General features: G+C 54.7%; 1 protein-coding gene across 3 annotated transcripts in view; it reads left to right on the top strand.

Annotated features, from left to right (window-relative positions):
* Positions 1 to 19,933, top strand: part of PPARGC1B (PPARG coactivator 1 beta) — a 103,844-nt gene extending 83,911 nt beyond the window's left edge. Inside the window, exons 4-12 of one of the 3 annotated variants that reach the window (XM_028106563.2) lie at positions 1,619 to 1,735; positions 2,794 to 3,925; positions 4,869 to 4,905; positions 5,513 to 5,577; positions 6,679 to 7,465; positions 10,478 to 10,553; positions 12,607 to 12,728; positions 15,128 to 15,282; positions 16,159 to 19,933. In XM_028106563.2, coding sequence (XP_027962364.2) covers positions 1,619 to 1,735; positions 2,794 to 3,925; positions 4,869 to 4,905; positions 5,513 to 5,577; positions 6,679 to 7,465; positions 10,478 to 10,553; positions 12,607 to 12,728; positions 15,128 to 15,282; positions 16,159 to 16,259 — 2,592 coding nt within the window. In that variant the 3' untranslated portion in view covers positions 16,260 to 19,933. Of the gene's footprint in view, positions 1 to 1,618; positions 1,736 to 2,793; positions 3,926 to 4,868; positions 4,906 to 5,512; positions 5,578 to 6,678; positions 7,466 to 10,477; positions 10,554 to 12,603; positions 12,729 to 15,127; positions 15,283 to 16,158 lie in introns of those variants that run through there. The other 2 variants (XM_028106562.2, XR_003609855.2) reach the window with 2 other exon arrangements.

The following is a 19,933-nucleotide window of genomic DNA, read 5'->3' as shown; positions in this document are numbered from 1 at the left end:
CTGAGAAGTGATCCAGATGCCCAGTTTTCATGGATCCCAGAGAGTCCACTGGTGTACTGACCTGGACCCACGGACCTCTACATATCCGTGCGTCTTTCTGAGGTCAGCAGCTTCTGTTTTATCCCTTGAGAAACTCCTGAGTCCAAAAAGGTTCATAACCAGTCCTTTAGTGTTCTTGCTGCCATTATGCCAATGGAGAAACCAAGGCCTGGAGAGGGAAAGGACTCGCTCAAGGTCTCATAGTGAGTGGGGCTGAGCTGGGCCAGAACCAGGTCCCTGCCACCAGCTCAAGGATCTTCTCCTGTCCATGTCAGAGAATCACAGAGCTGCGTGTGTTGGTTTGGGGTCTAGGTGCGATGGTGGGAATCAGCTTCTAGGGGAGTGAGGAGTGGCCTTTTCTCTGGTGCCTGAGCCCTTGGCACTCCTTGCTGGGGTGACCTGGGGGGCATATCCCTTGAGGGAAGATTGGTGCGATAGCAAAAACCCATCATGCTTCCCGACTTGTTCTCAGTCTTGCTGGGACAGGATCCCTGGTGGAATTTCCAGGGGTGCTCGGCTCCCAGCTCTCTTGCTGGGAGGCACCACGCACCTGCCCTCTGGGTGCAGAAGTATAACAGCGTCTCAGCAATTTTTATAGAAAACGTAGAAAAGCTAGACAAACTTTGGTATTCTTCCACCTGTGTAAAAACAATCAGGTGTGTTGGAGGTGATACGTACATACATTCTTTTTTTTTTTTTAAAGATTTTATTTATTTGTTTGAGAGAGAGAATGAGAGAGAGAGAGCATGAGGGGGGGAGGGTCAGAGGGAGAAGCAGGCTCCCCGCTGAGCAGGGAGCCCGATGCGGGACTCGATCCCGGGACTCCAGGACCATGACCTGAGCCGAAGGCAGTCGCTTAACCAACTGAGCCACCCAGGCGCCCACGTACATGTATTCTTGCGTGATCGAATTCCACCTTAGGATTGGGTCACAAGAAGGTGGTTAATAGTCATCGCCTCTGGGAAGGAGGAAGGGGACACCTCGGGCAGGAGGGAGACTTGCTTCTCATTGTCCACCCCTTAGTATTTGTGGTATATATTTTTATACCATTTACAAGTATTACTTTTTTAATTTAAGAAATTAACTTTTAACGGAACAGTATGAATAAACAAAAAGAACAAAAAGGAAATCAGCTGGAATCCCGTACCAAAGAGCCATCGTGGTGCCCGGCTTTCCAGATTGTGTGCGCATATGTGTGTACCCTAAGTGTGTGCAGAGTGCCCCAGTAAACTGTTCATGCCCTGTCTTAGCAGTAGAATGGGAAGACATTCCCCAAGAAGTGTGCGGATTTCTCAGAGGCACAGGTACTCCTCTTGGTTTAGTAACTCTGAAAAGGATTTACATTTTACAGGGATGCTTAGATTGTTAGACAGTCTGCTTTTTATACTTACTGTAATGGGAACATGTTCATGAAATGCCCTCCCTATATTCTTCCCATCGTCCTGTGATGACCTGGGGTCAGGGTGTGCTCCATCCCAAGAAGCTAGCTCTGGGCTCAGACTTCTCCCCGAGCCACATTTCTCCACGGCCCCCAGCCAGAGCCCAGCCCCAGCTCGTCTTCTCTCTGCTTCTCCCACAGCTGCAGAAACTCCTCCTCGGCACGACCTACCCGACCTCAAGCTCCGATACCCAGAAGGAAGGGACCGCCTGGCGCCAGGCAGGCCTCAGGTCTAGGAATCAGCGGCCCTGTGTCAAGGTATTTGTGCATGTGTCCCCACATCCACCCCGGCCCCCAGGTGGCCTCTGAGGGGTGCAACCTTCAGCTCTTATTAGGGGGTATCGAGTTCAGTCACCTTCCATTTGCCTTCCTTATGCCTCACATAGCCGTCGTAGCTGGTGTGCTGGGTACTTCTTGAGGCCCAGGCCAGTTTGGGGTTCTGGAAAGAGCATTGGACTTTCTGCTACACCTCAGTGTTTGAGGCACCGTGTTAGACATTGGGTTAGAGCAGAGACAGGAAGATGTGGCCTGCTCTCAGCGGGCTTATTCTAATGGGTGACACACAGAAACCTCAGATCCTCGCTGCAGACCACAGTAAAGAGTTTGGATTTCTTCAGGGGGGAAGCCATGGGAGAGTCCCAGGCTCTGTTGTGAACACCAAGGAGTGAAGCAAATCCCTTTTCCTCCTTGGACTCCATCTTCCAAGACTTTCAGAGGTTTCACAGGTGATTCCTGGCATTCCCGTGACTCAAAGCCTGCACTTGGTCCTTCCCCTTGGGTCCCTAGACACTCCTGCAGGGTACCGTTGCACACAGTCCCATGCCCTCGGGGCAGAATCAGGGTTTTGTTTTGTTTTGTTTTTAACAGTTTTATGGAGGCTTCACTTACATATCATAAAAGGCACTTATTTCGAAAGAACTATTCGATGATTTGTAGTAGAGGTACAGGGTTGTGCAGCCATGACCACAATTTAGTTTTAGAACATTGCCGTCATCCCAGAAAGCTCCCCAGCACCCCCACGTACAATTAATCCCTCTCCCCACACTCAGGCAACCACTAATGTGGTTCCTGGTGCCATTACTGAAGGGTGTAGTGCAGGGGAGCAGGGTGGTCAGAGCAGGGCTGCGGCAGTGAACCGGGTAGGGGTGAAATCCGTGGCTGGGAGGCCTGTTAGGAGGCTGGTCATTCCTTTGCTCTTCGTTACCTGAGCACTGCTAGATGCCACGTGGGCCCCAGCTGGTGGCTACAGGTGTGGGGCAGAGTGGAGGGGGGCAGCATGGGCCTCCCTCCTCACTCGGCCCTCTTTCTCTCTCTAGATGGACGGCACCCAAGACAAGAAGGCCCCCACGATGCAGTCTCAGAGCCGGAGCTGTACAGAACTGCATAAGCACCTCACTTCGGTGCCGTCCTGCCCCCAGACTAAAGCCCGCTCCCCAGACAGGAGCTTGCAGCCACCACCCACCCTGAGTCCCCAGCTCCCAGCCAAGGAGGAGGAGGAAGCTGGCGAGGACTGCCCGAGCCCCCAGCCGGCCCCAGCCTCGCCCCAAGACTCCCCAGCACCGGGCAGGGCAGGCCCCGGCACCCAGGGGTCCCGGGAGGACATGCAGGCGATGGTGCAGCTCATTCGCTACATGCACACCTACTGCCTTCCCCAGAGGAAGCTGCCCCCACAGGCCCCGGAGCCAGCCCCCCAGCTCTGCGGCAGCCCCTCCAAGCAGGTCAAACCCCGGCCCCGGTCCCAACACCCTTCCAAAGGCTCCTGGGCTGAGTTCTCCATCCTGAGGGAACTTCTGGCTCAAGATGTCCTCTGTGATGTCAGCAAACCTTACCGCCTGGCCACACCTGTCTACGCCTCCCTCACGCCCCGGCCCAGGCCCAGGGCCCCCAGAGACAGCCAGGCCTCCCCTGGCCACCCGTCCCCTGTGGAGGAGGTGAGGATCACAGCGTCGCCCAGGAGCACCGGGCCCAGACCCAGCCTGCGCCCACTGCGGCTTGAGGTGAAAGGACACGCCGGCTGGTCAGCCAGGCTGCAGCGGGAGGAGGAAGAGGAGGAGGAGGAAGAGGAGGAGGAGGAAGAGGAGGAGGAGGAGGAGTGGGGCCGGAAAAGACCGGGCCGAGGCCTGCCGTGGACTAAGCTGGGGAGGAAGCTGGAGAACGCAGTGTGCCCCGTGCGGCGTTCCAGGAGACTGAACCCGGAGCTGGGTCCCTGGCTGGCATTCTCCGATGAGTCTCTGGTCCCTGCGGAGCCCCAAGGAGCTCTGCCCTCGCTGCGCCTGGCTCCTGAGGCCTACGACATGGCGGGGGAACTGGGCAGCCCCACGGATGAGGACAGTGGCCAAGACCGGCACCTCCCACGGGGACCCCAGATCCCGGCTCTGGAGAGCCCCTGTGAGAGTGGGTGTGGGGACACGGATGAGGACCCCAGCTGCCCACGGCTCCCTTCCAGAGGTAGTCGGAGTCGGTGGTCTGCAAGAGAGGGGGCAGGGATGGGGCGTGGCGTACCCCACTGCACTGGGAGCCAGGAGCCCTGTGCTGGGCAAGTCCCTTCCCCTCTCCAGCTCTCGACTTCCCTTTCTGTGCAATGGGCTAGTTGGGCGGATCTTCAGGAATCACCCACCCATCTCTGAGTTTCTCATCACGCATGGGCCAGGCACCACTTAATGAACACGGAGCGAGATGCCTGCCTTCGTGGGGCTTGTGTGTCAGTGGGGCAGACAGGCAATCACAAAGTAAATAAAAAAGGAAGATAATTACAAATTGTGCTAAGTGCTCTAAAGAAGACGTCCTGGGTGACGATGTGACGAAAGGAGTGAGTCTGTAAATCCAGCTCCCTAATGATGTTGAATTTTAAATGGTAACAGTAGTGGTGGTGATTATAACAGGTACCTATTGTATGCTTCTGCTAGGCGCTGGTCTAAAACTTGACCCAGCTTAACCCCACTGACTTCTCACAGGGGGCCTGTGTGGTAGGTGCGGGCATAATCTCCATTGTCAGACACAGAAACTGAGGCACAGAGGTATCGAACAACCCGTCCAGCTAGCAGGTCCTTCATCCATCTGTCCACCTGTGCCTGGGTCCCCCAGCTCCTGGTCTTCCCTGGGGCTCCCCTCCCCCCGACTGTAATACACCGTTTGGCCAGAAGGGGTCACCTGCTCTTTCCGAAACCTCCCGTAGCCCTGCCGCTGCTAATGTTGCTGAGATCCTGGGAAGGAAGGTGGCTTTGAGTTGTCCCTGCCCTTCCCTAAAAATGATGGAGGCTTTTGGGTCACATGCCTGCAGGGAGTCCTGCTTGGTACCAGTGGGAGTTCGGGGTTTCCTCCAGAGGGAAACACCTGCTAGTGATGCCGTGTTGGGGTATCTTATTTTTTTTCTTTTTCATCTTCTTTTCAGACTCTCCCAGGTGCCTCATGCTGGCCTTGTCACAAAGGTAGATTTTTGGAAATCACTGGTTTATTATTCCATGAGTCTTTGTCCTGTTGGGTATGTGTATCAGGGGTGGGGGGTTAGGTGGTGGTTAGCCTCTGTGCCTGCCCCTTCCCATGCCCCCACCCTCACTGCCATGTGGGGCCCACAGTAGCTGGGGTCCCTTAGAAGGGAGGTCTCTGCAGGCCCAGGAAAAGTGGGGAATTAAGGTTTCAGGCCATTCCATAAGCTGTCCTCTCTAGGACGGGGGAGGGGGGTGGAATTCTTTTCTCTGCAGGGGAAAGCTGATAATGCTGTGTGGCGTTGGCAAGTCTCCCCACTCTGGGCCTTAGGTGCTCCTTCTGTAAAATGAGGGTGTTGGAGGGTGATGATGCTTACCCTCTCTCTATCCTCCAGAAAATGTCTCCTGTGTCTCCTGCCAGAGCTGTAGGCTGCTTTGACTTCCTCTAAGCCAGGATGGGGGTTTCCCAGAAAATTCTCCCCGGGACCCACGTCTGTGGGCAGCAGAACCAGGGTCTGTCACAGTGTCCCCTTGCCCTCCTTGCATGGTGGGGAAGTGGAGCCTGCTGCTGATTGGCCTCTTTCCTTTCTGTCCTCCCCGCCCCCACCAGTGACCCTCCTTTCGGCAGGAAGAGCTTTGAGCAGACCTTGACGGTGGAGCTCTGTGGCACCGCAGGTGAGCCTGGGGCTCGGCTGGTAGGGTGCCCTTGGGGGAGCTGACACGACTCCTGGCCACGAGTCCCCACACCGAGCGGCCCCCTCGAGCCCTCCCTGCCACTGCCGCGCAGGCTTCAGGGGGCCTGAAGGTGCACAATGAGGGTGTCGTAAGGGGGAGAGTCAGCCGATCGGCTGCAAACGATCCGCACATGAGCTGAGGGCGGGGTTAGGAAAGGGACACACGTCTCCCCCCGAAGGAGCCCGCCATCTTCTGTAGGAGACAGACTCACGCCACGACGAGTCCTGTTCCAGGCACATGTGTTCAAAGTGTGTGCCACAGCTCTGGGAGCACGCAGGAAGGGGTGGCCCGGGCAGGAGTGTGGCCTGGGAAGATTTGCAAGGCCTCCAGAGCAGGGGGCTTATGAGCCAGGCTTGTGGGAGGAGCAGAAGCTGGGGAGATGAAGAGGTGGGAAGGAGGTCCCTGGCGGGCAGGATTGACGGGAGCAGTGGCACATGGGGTGAAATCACAGGTGCGCCTGGGGAGGCTGGGTACCTGGAGTCGCTGCGTAGCAAAAGGGGGGCGGGCAGGAAAGAGCCATCACAGAAGGCCGAGAGGAACGCCAGGCTGAGGGTTTGATCTCCATCCTGGAGGCTTCAGGAGCCCCTAAAAGGGAGAGATCTTGGGTGTTTAGCAAGTGCCCTTGGGTGCATTGGGGAGGATGGAGGCCAAGGTCAGATGCAGGAAGCACTGATGGCACTGTGGCAGCCCGGTCCAGGTGGGAGGTTTGACCTGTGGCGCCTGTCTCCTTTCCACTCGGGGAGACCTCGGAGCCAGTTGAGAGAGCTTGTTGAGCGACTGGATGTAGAGCAGGAGGAGATATCTCAAAGGACCTGAAGGTTTGGGCTACTGTGGTCAGGCTACAGAGGGATGGCAAGGGGATTTCGTCACATGCCCGCTCAAGATTGGCTGTGGACTGTGTGCACAGTCCTGGGCCACATTCAGGCTCAGCCAGCCGTGCGATGATTGGTTAGTGACGCCTGCCATTCATTGGGCTGGGTGTCTGCCCATTGGAGAAGTGATCTGTCTCCGCCTCACAGGGTTCTCCTCTTGCTTGGCTAGGACTCACCCCACCCACCACACCTCCCTACAAGCCCACAGAGGAGGACCCCTTCAAGCCAGACATCAAACACAGCCTAGGCGAAGACAGAGCTCCCAGCCTCCCCAGCTTGGAGGGCCTCCAGCTCAGGGCTGCCCCCGTGGCTGCCCACAAGCTGCCAAAGAAGCACCCAGAACGGAGCGAGCTCCTGTCCCACCTGCGGCATGCTACAGCCCAGCCAGCCTCCCAGACTGGTCAGAAGCGCCCCTTCTCCTGTTCCTTCGGAGACCATGATTATTGCCAGGTGCTCAAGCCAGAAGGCGCCCTGCAGAGGAAGGTGCTGAGGTCCTGGCAGCCGTCTGGGGTCCACCTTGAGGACTGGCCCCAACAGGGGGCCCCACAGGCTGCGGGGCAGGCCTCCGACAGGGAGGAAGACAGAAGCTGTGACGGCGGTGCCCCTGCCAAGGACAGCGTGCTCCTGAGAGACCACGAGATCCGCGCCAGCCTCACCAAGCACTTTGGGCTCCTGGAGACCGCCCTGGAGGACGAAGACCTGGCCTCCTGTAAGAGTGCTGAGTATGACACGGTCTTTGAGGACAGCAACAGCAGTAGTGGTGAGAGCAGCTTCCTCCTGGAGGAGGAGGAGGAGGAGGATGCAGAGGATGACTCGGGGCTCAGCCCCCCTCACTCTGACCACTGCCCCTACCAGAGCCCCCCAAGCAAGGCCCGTCGGCAGCCTTGCTCCCGCAGCCGCTCCAGCTCCGGCTCCGCCTGCCGCTCCCGCTCACCAGCCACCCGGAGGACCTTCAGGTACGGTTGGGTGGCCTCCAGAGGGACAGTGGGCCGCTGAGGACCGCAGTTCCCGGGGTGCCAAGGGAGGGAGGAGCCTGAAGCCAGGGCTGCGTCTCCCCATGTGGCCCACGTCTGGTCCGAGGCCCCAGAGGCTCTCCCTGGGGGAGTTGTGGGCAAGTTCTGGAAGCAAAGCAAAGCCTGCTGCGTGATGGTCAGGAGCCACCCAAATCTCTTGGCCCCGGGAGAGGAAGAAAGCCCACTTCCTGGCCATTCGTGGCCTTTATGTCTAAATGAATGTGTCCCTTACTTATCTGTGTTTTCTGCTTTTATATTTGTAAATCGGACCCAGTTTAGTATCTATGTGACAACTACACGTGAAAGGAAGATTAGCAGAATTCTGATCTGCGTTTTAAAAAAAAAAACAACCTGGATTTAAAGCAGTGATAAGGTTTATTCCCATTTCTTGGTGCTGCTGAGCTGTGCAGGACTTCTAGCAGCCAGCCGTCCCTCTGGTTGCTGCTGACCTTCCCACAGGGATGGATGGTGCATTATGAGCCTGTGTGCTCATACCATCTTGGCTCACTGAACTGGTCTGAAAGAAGGAGCCGGTCCAAAAGTGCGCGGGGAGCTGGGCAGAAAGAATGAAGGTTTGGCATATGTTGGTGGAGACAGGTTGCTTCTCTCCCTGATCACAGCAGGACCTGATTCTTCACCTGAGGGAGGCCTGAGGAGGGTCAGTGCAGCTCCCAAACCCTCTGCCTGAGGTGCATGTGAGTGACCACTAGATGGTGCTCTTGGGCCTAAAGCCAGGCCGCGGCCACCTGGCGCTCGTTACTGTGATGACTGGACCCCACCCGCCCAGCGTCTGATTTTGTGCTTCTGGGGGTGGTGGTGGAGAATCTGCATTTCTAACTAGTTCCAGGTGATGATGATGTCCCGAGTGCCAGACTCTGAGACCCAGAATTCAGGTAATAGAAAAATATCTTTTCTTAGAAAAACTCGGCTTTATATATCTACACCAGTAGCTCTTATCTGATTGAAAATCTGATTAAAGCAAACACTTCTCTTCCCCTTAAAATGTACATAGACCTCTAACTGGGCATTCGATTTTAGGGGGTTTGTAGACTCTCCAGACACTAAGGTTAAGAAGCCCTGCGCTGTTACTCAAAACGAGTTCCTTCTCGATTTCTTTAAATACCCTTCTATGTAATAAGCCAGGATGATTGGTCGGACCTCTCTGAGCCCTGTTTCCGGCTCCAGTCTCTCCTGGCATCCACATTAGGCAGTTTCCTCTGCAACATTTTGTAGCTCAGAAGCTACTAAGGCTCTTTTCTTTTTTGAAACATGTCCCCCAAGGCTGGAACTGGAGCTTCTTGGCCTCCTTTCCCTCCTGACCAGTTCAGGGCTGTTGGGGGAAGGCCTGCATTCATGCACTTGCCTGCAGAGAGTTGGGAGCTTCTCTAGAAACTCCCGTGGATTCTCCTTTTCCTCTTCTCGCTTTTGGGCCAAGTTCAGGGCTGGCTTTTTCTGCTCTCTAGAGAAAATTAATTGGTTAATTCGATACTTGCTCAGCTGACAGAACTTGGCTCCTGGTAAATCTGGTAAACCAGTCATCCGTCTTCTCCAAACCCACATTTTTTTCACCTGTGCTTGCAATACCAAACATTGGTCCACAAGTGTTTTGAGCTGGTTTAAAAGAACACAAACCCCACAGTACCTTCCCGTCACTCTCAGCTGATCTTCAGGTGGGAAACTGCCAATCTGTTGCAAATGGATGATGATACTGTTATTCACAGCACTTTATTTAATTAATTAATTAATTTATTTATTTATTTTTATTGGAGAGAGAGATTCCCAAGCAGGCTCCATGCCCGGTGCGGAGCCCTACTCAGGGTTCGATCTCATGACTCTGAGATCATGACCTGAGCCAAAATCAAGAGTAGGACGCTTAGCTGACTGAGCCACCCAGAGCGCATTTATAGCACTTTAAAGTTTGCAAGTCATATCCCCTTCTGTGACCCTATTTAGCTTCACAGATGCACTTGGAGGGCATGTCTGCTTCTTATTCCCATTTTATAGATGAGGGAGCTGAGGCTCTTAAGAGGTGCAACAGAAAAGCAAGCAAGCAATTATTGAGCAGGTCTTGAGCTCAGCATTTTCTAATTTGCGCCTCACAAATGGCCAAGGAGGCTGTACAGTCAGTTCTCCCTGTCTTACAGTCGAAGAACTGGAGCTAAGGGGATGTAAGTAACTAGCCCAAGGTCACCCAGCAGGGAGGTGGTAGGGCCAGGATTCGAATGCAGGCCGTCTGACCGGAGAGCTGATGTGCTTATCCTGTGTGCTGAGTTTCCCAAGGACGCAGACGGAACGTGCAGAGCCAGGACTCCCCGCCAGCTGCTCATGCCACGCTCCTTCCACTCCAGCAGCTGGCTCCCTGGAGGAGGACAGGCGAGAGGACGCGGGCATGTGGCGCCCAGGAGTGTCCTGGGACTGCGCACCCGGGCTGAAGAGCCTGATAGCCCGACTGGCCGTGGGGGCTGTGACGGCCGGGCTCGCCTCTTGGTTGGGCACCAAGCGCTAGAGGGCAGTGGGTCTAGGATGAGCAGCCCTCCTTCTAGCTCTGGCTCCCCCGCATTCTAGCTTTAGGCAGATCCCATACTGAACCTGAGCCTTGGGGTTTTCCTTTGGAAAATGGGGAAACGTAAGACCTCATAGGTTGCTTTTCCTGCATCAGATCAAATGCAGTAATGAAGCGAAAGAGCCCTCATGGCATAAAAAGGCGCTGATTAGCGACACGGTGGTTCCCAGCAATCCAGTCCCAGAAGCTGTGGCCAGAGCCATGTGTCTGATGGTGCAGACCCGCACGCAGCCCCGGGCTGTCGCTGCTGGGGGCGAAGCTGGGCTTCTGCAGGCGCCCTTGTGAGCGAGTTCGAAAGAAGCATCCCTTGCTTCCTGGGGCAGCTGCACCCGCCCACCCTGCCGTGGTCCCTCCTGAGAGTGAGTGCCTCTGCTTTGCTTGTTCACTGACAGATGTGAGAGCAGAGGGCCGTGTTCAGACGGAACGCCAAGCGTCCGGCACGCCAGGAAGCGGCGGGAAAAGGCCATTGTAAGTGATCTGGGGCCCCGGAGCCCGGAGCGAGTGGGGAAGAGCAGGGGCATCAGGACGTGCCAGGACTTCCTAGACCCGAAGCCCTTTGAGGCTGGCTGTGGCCTGCAGAAGATAATTCCATTTCTCTGACTTCAGAAAGCACCAGGGTCCCCAAAGGGCACCAGAGGTGGCATCGTGCAAAGTGCGGCCTAGGGACTGGCTGTGAGGCACGGAGTCGGTGGTGATTTTAGGGCTGAGCATCGGAGGCTCGACAGGACCAAGAGGGCAGGCTGTGTGTCGGGGGGGTGGGGGGGGCAGTGGGGAGCAGAGCTGGGCCAACCAGGCCACAGAGCAGCCCTGCTGCCACCTTCTGTGTGACCTTGGGCAGGTCTCCCAGCTTCCCTGAGCCTCAGTTTACTCATCTGTACATAAGGGAGTTGGGTCTTGTCATTCCTAAGGGTCCCCCAGCTTGATCAGGGCTAAAGGATCAGGAGAGCCTGCTCCTTGCTTCCCGCTGACCTCCCTCATCCTCCCCCAGAGTTAGTCTCCGGGCCCAGGCTGTGCCAGGAAGCTGCAGAGGAGAGCTGGAACCAGCCCTTCCACGTCACTAGAAGGAAGGGAAGGGAAAGTAAGACGGAGCGCAGAAAGACTTGCGCTTGATTGCTTTCCCCCATGACGGGTGCTCCGGGGCAGAGACGGGGGCTGGGTACATGAGGTGTGCATACCCCAGAGGTGCACAGGTGTCTGCAAGCAGGTCCTTACCAGCACGGGCTGTGCCTGGAGCGTCTTCCTGGAATGCATGTGTGACCATTCAGTGGTTGTGACGTGCTTGGCATGAGCGAGACGGACCAGGTTCCCCCCCTCCCCCCATTCCTGTGGCTGGGGCAGAAGGGGGAGAAGGGCAGCAGACTCATAAACAAGGAATAAGCACTGTAATCAGAGATGGGGAGGGGCGCGGTGGCAGTAATCATGGCAGGCTAAAGTCTCCGAAATAAACAGTCATTGTGTTGACTCTTGGGGAGGATATATTCATAGGGCAGTCTGGGAAGGACATCGGCAAGGAGCTAGATGCTGATGGATGAGAGGAGCCACCAGGCAGTTTCAGGAGGACCGTGGGGCCGAGGCAGCAAAGAACCTTATCAGTTGAAGGAGCCGCCACGAGCCTGGGGGAGGGCGTTCCTTCACTGAGCAGAACCCCGTTCCCCTGCGATTGGCAGCGGAGGCCTGCCGTGGCCCCTGGGCCGACCTTCCCTCCCTGTCCTCTGTGAGATGAGAATGGAACGGCTCCAGAATCACTGGCCTGAACCTGTTCCCAGAGAAAGCCTGTCCAAACCAGAACCTGTCCATTTGACCCACCGGAGCACAGGTTTCCAGGAATGCAGCTGGAGTTGACCCAGCTGGTCAAAGCAGCTCTTCCACCAGCAGGGCCTTGAACTGGATCCAGTCACAGATTGTAGAAGAGAGGAGGGGACATTCCAGCCTGGGCTTCCACCCCTCCCTCTGCTGGGCTGTTCGAGGGACCCAGCTCGCCTGATGTGACCTCTTAAGTCACAGTGTCTCCACGCTGGCCTGGCACAGCTGGGGATGATGGTGGCTCCAAGCCCCGTGGCCTGCATTCCATTGCCCTCCTCCCAGCCCACCGTGACCCCCACAACGACCTGGCTCCCCATCCTTGCCCATTACCATCTTGGCAACTCTCCTTTCTACTGCAGCCTCCCCCACGACCAGAAGAAGTCCCAGGCTCAGAACACAACTGTTAAGTAGGCAGTTACGTTAATGATGATGAACCCTTCTCTCGTCTCTGTCCCTCCTCCGCTCCTTTCCTTCAAGCGAGCAGTTGCTTCCTTTGGGAGCCATTCCCCATCCGACATTCGGCGGCCCCTCCGGCAACAAGGCAGGTCTTCTGGGATAGGGGTCGACACCGTCCTCTCTGACTCCAGCCCCAGCTGGTGTCACCCACTCAGCCAGGTGTCATGGGCTGAGGACGAGGACTCCACAGAAGCCCACCATTGAGGGAGTCCCAGGAAGCCAGGCAGTGACTGGGTCTTTCTGTGTGTCCCTTCTTGAGCAGGGCGAAGGCCGTGTGGTGTATGTTCGAAATCTCTCCAGTGACATGAGCTCCCGAGAGCTGAAGCGGCGCTTTGAAGTGTTTGGTGAGATTGTGGAGTGCCAGGTGCTGACGAGAAGCAGGAGGTGAGTCAGGTCAAGCTGTTGCAGAAGAGGGGAGCGGGGAGGGGCAGAGGTCCCAGTCCGGGGCTGGCCACACAGAAGATGCCCGAGAAGATGTGCAGAACAAATCTGATGAAACCCACAGCCTGGACCTGGAGAGCCAGGCCCCAGAGAAGGTCCAGTAACAGTTGTGCGGCCCAGCAGTAAGCTGGTGGTTCACTAAGTGCCAGGCAATTCCTGTGCGTTCTCTTCAGCCTTTGGACATTCCTGTGACCTATGCGCTCATTCTAGCGCTCTCCCTTTCGGGAGAGCTCAGACAAGTTAAGTGAGCAGCTAGTTAGTAGCAGAGCTGAATCTGCAGCCCACGTGTCCGCTTCAGGTTTTCCACCCTGGGGCTGGTACAGGACAGCAAACAACCCCCGGGGCCTGACTGCACACTTGTACTGGAACGTCGCTGCCCTGCAAGACCCCCACTACTCACATCCCTCCATTCCACTGGACCAGCCAGTTTCAGACCTTTTATTCTGCTGGGCATCTTGGTTTTTCCTCCCTCACCTGGGGAAGCACTGTTCATCTGTCAGGGGATCTGCAAGAAGAATGGGTTGTGTGTAAATGCACAACTTAGATGTAAAAACTGTCCATTTCGAGATAATTCTAAAGTATCTCCCATTGTATTTGCCAACTAGGTTATTAAGGTTTTTAAATTCTAATTTAATGATCATTTTTTAAAAGCCTCAATGAGAAAATAGTTTCTATATAGGAATCATTATACACTTCATATCCATTAAGGTGGCTACAGAACATCCCAAGTGTGGAGAAATCAGAACCCTCGTGCACGTTGGTGGGAATGCAAACTGGGGCAGCCACCATGGAAACTGGTACGGAGGCGCTTCAAAAAATGAAATAGAGAATTACCGTATGATCCAGCAATCCCACTGCTGGGTATATACTTCAAAGAATCAAAAGCAAGATCTCAAAGAGATATTTGCACACCCATGTGTATAGGAGCTTTATTCACAATAACCAAGAAGTAGAAACAACCCAAGTGTCCGTTGACTCATGAACAGATAAACAAAATGTAGTCTCTGCATACAGTGGAATATTACTTAGCTTTAGAAAGGGAGGAAATCCTGTCACATGCCTCAAGCATGGATGGACCTTGATAATCATAACCTCATTATGCTCTATGAAATCAGCAGTCTCCGAAGGACAAAGATTGTATGATTCCATTACATGAGGTATCTGGAGTAGTCCAATTCCTGGAAACAGCAAGCAGCAGAGAGAGTGGAGATCCGTTCCCAGTAGCGTGAATATACTGAACTGTACACTTGTTCTAAAGATGGTACATTTTATGTTTTGTGTTTTTTACCACAATTAAAAAAAGTCATTACACAAGTAAACTGTTGTTTAAGTTCTGTGCAGTATTCAGGGCATCAAATGGAAAGAGCATGCAAATACAAAGTGAGCAGTCCCGGGCGTTTCAAGAGGCAGAAGGGGTCCAACTGTGGCCTGGTTCAGAGAGGAGTCAGGAAATGGAATTCACCCGAGTGTTTATTAGGCGCCTGGTGTTGGTAAGCCCGTCCTCAGCGGTAGGGGGACTCCACCATCTCTCTGCCCTGAGGATTCTACATAGCAGAGGGACTAGCAGCCAGGATTCTTTTTCTTGCCGTTTGTAGAGCTGAAGAGCTGAGGGAAGAACTGACCTTAGGACCCCCTCGCCTCACGTCCTTCTCGTGCAGGCTGCCCTCCGGTGGCAAAGTGGCTGCCTCCAGCTCTAAGCTTACCTACCTCCTACCAGGGAAAGGAGGGGTCTCCCTCACAGTTCCAGCCAAGAGCTGGGACAGATTCTTTGGCTTTCTGTTTTGGGCAGCAGATGCATCCTTGGACGGGTTGCTGCGAACACACAGCACCGTTGTCAGAGGAAGGGGAGTGGATGCTGAGCAGGCAGACACGGAGTTGCCTACCACAAAGGACGAGATGTGTACAGAATACCAGCTGTATTAGGGAAGGGGGAGGCCACATTAGCAGCCAAGGAAGTGGTGGCAGAGGCTGGCTTCGAAGGAGGCTGGAGGGCTAGACTGGGGGTAGAGGTGTGGCAAAAAGCTTTCTGCTGGGAGGCCCGAGTTTGAATACCCTGCCCTACCACTTGCCTTTGGGGCAAATTCTGAACTCCACAGAGCCGGTTTCCTCATCCCTGAGGGGGAGCAAGGTTGAGGTACGTGGCAGACCTTCTGTGAGTCACCGGCTCTTACTATTATTACACAGTAGAGGCCGGCCTAGCGATGGCCATCATCTGTATTTGGGGGGCCATGAGACATGGTTACTGAATCAGTGTGGCTCTTGCTCATTATCTCGTCATGGGTGGTCTGAGAGTGTCGACCAAGCTGGCTCAGTAACGTGCTCCCCCTGACCTCTCACCACAGAGGCGAGAAATATGGCTTCATCACCTACCAGTGTTCGGAGCACGCTGCCCTGTCTCTGAGGAATGGCGCTGCCCTGCGGAAACGCAACGAGCCCTCCTTCCAGCTGAGCTATGGAGGGCTCCAGCACTTCTGCTGGCCCAGACACACTGACTATGGTAAGTGCACAAGGCCCTGCCACACTCCAGTGAAACCTAAAGCCCCCTCTGGGCCCAGCTCCCACCCTAAAGCTTTAATGTGCCTATTGGTCAAACTTCGCAGCCTGGAGGCTGCCATCTTGTTTTTCTTCTGGTCTCTGGTCCGTCTTGTCTAGTCTCAAGACTGGTACCAAGAGAGAGATTCAGGGTCCCCGTGGCCTCTTGGAAGGTCCAGTCTTGTGTTCATAGCCAGTTGGCAGAACCATGATTAACTGTCTCTTTCACCTCCCGGGGCCAGTGGCTGCCCTGCTGCTTTTCAGGGGCATTCCATTGTGGCCCCAACAGGCAGCAGGCAGCCTTGTCTGTTAATGGGCCACAGCGAAATAATACTGTCAGCATGCCCTCACCACTGGGGGACGAGTTAGTGAAGAAGGACAAAGACGTACGATTTAGGAGAGAGTGATCTATAGAGGAGAGTCTGACCTGCCTCCGTAGCACAGGTCTGAGGGTGAGGAAACGCAGGAGGGTTCCTGGCCAGGCCGTGTTTCGCCTGGCTGCACGTCCACGGGGCATCCTAGCTTTGTTGGCCACCTTAGGTGACTTTGGCAGTGGTTTACTAGTGGGCAAGAAGCTCTTGGGGAGAAACAGCTTTATAGGATATCGGAGCTAGAAAGGAGCTGTGGGGCACGCTAGTTGGGGCCACCACGTTCTGGAAACAGGGCAGCCCCGAGCCGTTGACGACGGGACAGAGGTAATGCTTGCTGTCTAGTGCTCTCTGAGGCCCTGGGCCACACGCGCTCCATGGGGCTGACCCTGGTGGCACGTTTCCTGATCGTCCGGCCTTTCTGAGTTGCTCACCGCCTTCCCCTCTCCTTGACTCCTCCACCCCCTGCCCAGATTCCAATTCAGAAGAGGCCCTTCCTGCGTCAGTGAAAAACAAGTACGAAGCCATGGATTTTGACAGCTTACTGAAGGAGGCCCAGCAGAGCCTGCATTGATAACAGCCTTAACCTTCGAGGAATACCTCAATACCTCAGACAAGGCCCTTCCAATATGTTTACGTTTTCAAAGAAATTAAGTATACGAGAAGGCGAGAGCGCGAGCGCGTGAGAGAACACACGTGAGAGAGAGAGAGAGAGAGAGAGAGAGAAAGACTTGAAACTGCTGTCCTTTTAAAAAAAAAATCAATGTTTACATTGAACAAAGCTGCTTCTGTCTGTGAGTTTCCATGGTGTTGATGCCCCACGGCCACTGTAGCGTCCTCGCTTCCGGCGGGCGGCCCCAGGTGCGCCTCCCGGTGCTGGGCCAGCCCCCGTCCCCTCGCTCCCTGACCGGCTTCCCTCGTAGACGTGCAGCCGTGTGCACCATAACATTTCTTGTCCGTAGTATGTGATGATGAAATTGTTACTCGTGAATAGAATCAGGATTATACACTCGTTTTTAATTGAAGACAAAAAAAGTATATCCTTCAAATAACGTATTTATGGCTCAGACGTACTGTGCCTGGGATTATTGTATCGCTTCCTTGATTTTTTAACTATGCACTGTCGTGAGGTGTTTGCCACTGAGCTGCTGTGCTCCCTCGGCCAGGGCGCCCTAGAGGTGCTGGGTGGCTGGCAGGTTGGTCCCCAGGGGAGCGCGGCCTGCAGCCACAAGTCGGAGCAGTGGAGAAAGGCTTCTGGGACTCGCCTGCCAAGCTCTGCCCTGTCTCTCACTGAGCACACGTGGGTCCAGTTCCAGTCGGAACCCTCATCTGGTGCCAGCCGGTGCTCGGAGCTTGGGCCTGGCCTGGAGTGCTCGGATCCTGGCAGACCCTGTAAGGAAGGTGGGGCGAGCCGCCTGAATCTTGTTTTTCCAGGCGAGGCGGGCAGTGCCCCAAGAGGGGATGTGACTTGCCCGAGGTCCCATGGCCAGTGATAGGGCGGAGCAGTGACCCAGCCCAGGCCTCCTGATTCCTGGTCCCGTGCCCTTGCGGTAGCTGGGGTAAAAGACGCACAGTTCCAGGGACTGGTGGAGGTGAGACCAGCTACGTTGGGCCACAGGCAAGAGGCCTCTGGGCTTACTCGGAGGGTTAAGTCAAAAGCTGGCTCGCCAGCATGAGGAACGTTTAGGCTCGGGCATGCGTCTTGATCCAGAGGCTTCTGTGGTTTGCCTATACCTGTGGACATGCCATCAGAGCCTCAGTGACATACCTGGAGTGGCACAGGCAGGTGATCTGGGAGCAGTCGTCCTCCTGGGGCCAGCCACCAGCCCATCCTACTTCCACCAGCTTGTCTTCCCCTTCTCACCTGTACAGTTGTCTGGGTGGCATGAGGCAGGGGAAGCAGGAGGGGCGTGTGAGGGCCGGGGGGTGGAGAAGACAATCTCCAAGGTCCTTTCCAACTTAGACAACATTCTAATTGGGCTTTACTTTAAATTTTATGTTCTTGAGTGATGTCAAAACCATGTCCAGCTTGGATGTTCTGCAGGTGCCTTGGGGGCCATTCATGAGGGAAAGCCTGGCCAGGCAGGGTATGAGCTCGTTACCTCCAACTTCATCTTGTTCATATGTCAGGGTTCCTTGGGAAATGTTTGTATTAAGAAGAAAAAAAAGAGAAAAAGTCCTGCTTGCTTTAAAAATAAACGTTTGAAATTAACTCAGTAAACTCAACAAGCTAATTTAATCTGTTGCTCCTGCCAGGCTTAGAAATTTGAGAATTGGTATTTGATCATTATTATTATTTTTAAGATGATCAGATACCTGAGTAGGTATCCAATGGGCTTGTCCCGGGAGGTGAGCATACTCCAAGCCCATGGAGAAGGCTGGAGGAAACGGGCTTTAGAAGGAATAGGGAATTTGAGCTCCTGTGTATCAAATCACTTCCTTCCACCTCCCTGGGCCCCAACTTCCTTTTCCGCGAAATGGACTGAGGGGCGGAAGTAGGCAAGAAGTAGGCAAGAAGTAGGGACCCTGAGGTCCCTGCCAGCTCTTAGCTTCTGCAAAGGTGGTAACTAGCTCAAGATGGCAATTACATGGCACATGTACCACTATTGGCACATCCTTGGCCAGTGGCAGACATAACTAATCGACCACAGCACTCATGTTCTTTGAGCTTGGGAGTTCTTTTAGAATTCTCAGCACAGTGCTCTGGGCAGCCATTACTAATGGATCAGAGTTTAACTAAGCCATCTGACATCCTGGTCTGATCTTTGAAAAGTTTCCATCAAAATAGAACCAAATGGTGGCTGGGTTTCATGCTGGCCCATCCCTGTCTATCATGTTCTGATCTATGAGAGAAAATTCCCCTAAAGCCATTCATTGGCACAGGACTCCCAATACTGTGACACACAGCCCCCACTTGGGTTCGGAGGGAAGCAAGCAGAATAGCGGACATGAAATGTTTGAGGGTGGTGGGGTTTATGAGGATGAACCCAAAAAAGGGACTTTTCCACAGCACGGACCTGAACATTGTAAATTCCTTTTAGAGCTATTCACTGCCTAGCACACAGTAGGCACACAATAAATGGTTATGGAATGCAAGAGAATAGAATTTAAATCTGTCTGCTGCCTCCCCTAAGTCCTGATTTGCACCAAGGAGTATACTGAGGGTTCATCCTGTGGAAACCAGTAGGAAGGAACTCGAGATTCAGAGTCCGGAGAGCTGGGTTGAGTTTTGGCTCCACCAAGAACTCTGTGACCTTGCGAAGTCACAGAATCCCTCCCCCTCTCCTCTGCTCCAGAAGGAGTTGGACCAGAGGTTCTCTAAGCCCCTCCTACTTGCTTCTTCGTTGGTTTGCCCCGGGTCAGAGATTCTCCCCTGGGCAGGTGGTACGGGAGGGTAAAGAAAGGCAGATTTTTAGTAGAAGACCAGTCTCTCCCTCCCCTCTTCTGGGTCAGCTGAGGCTGCCCATCACTTCAGATGGCTGCAGGACACTCGAAGTTCCTTAGATACCGCCCGTTGAGCAGAGCAGAGATGCGAGAGTGGCACTGGGAGGTCCCGTGCCTAAGGTCAGGGCCGGCTGTGTGGGGGAGAGGATGCTGGCAAAGAGCACCAAGCAGTTTCTGCTTGCCATCACATCCCTAACAGGCTACAAGTTGGAACACTGACCGAGCCTGCAGTCAACCTCTATCCGGAAGACTCAATTCGGTGCTGTGTACCACTAACCGAGGAGACTCCAAGGTCTCTCCGCGAAACCTAGGCCACCTTGGTCCCTCGCCCACCACACTGAGGAGTAACCCGGAGGGAGCGGCTGCCGCTGGCAACCATCTCATTGTAGCTGTGTCCTAGTGTTTGCTCTGGATGATGTTTCTGTGTGATGCCATGAAAGCTTATGGTAGACTCTGTTGACAGCCGCCCGTGCCGGGCAGGTTGTGCTGTTCGTCTGTGTGCCGTGCTGGTGTTTCCAGAAATGTCTGGTCCAACCGCTAAGTGGAATTCTTCATCTCCTTCCTCAGTCGGTACCAGGCTGAATCAGAATCCTCAGTCTTGGGGGTTCTGGTTACCGAAGGAAAATGCATCAAAGAGGTAAAGAATATGAGTGGATGGAGTGCAGAGAAGGCCCCCACCCGCCCCCGCTTAGCCCATCAGACCTTGCTCCCAAGCCAGGAAACGGCTTTAAGTCAAAAAGAGCCACTGAGCAGGTGTCCGCATCTGCAGCGGGGCCTTGCAGTGTGGCGTGCTGACCGCGCTGG

The sequence above is a fragment of the Eumetopias jubatus genome, unplaced genomic scaffold (genome assembly GCF_037043125.1).
Source record: "Eumetopias jubatus isolate StellerSeaLion01/CBP00866 unplaced genomic scaffold, mEumJub1_p1.0 scaffold_5, whole genome shotgun sequence".
Lineage (NCBI taxonomy): Eukaryota > Metazoa > Chordata > Mammalia > Carnivora > Otariidae > Eumetopias > Eumetopias jubatus.
Note: the sequence above shows the minus strand (reverse complement) of the source record. Positions and strands in the feature narration are given on the sequence as shown.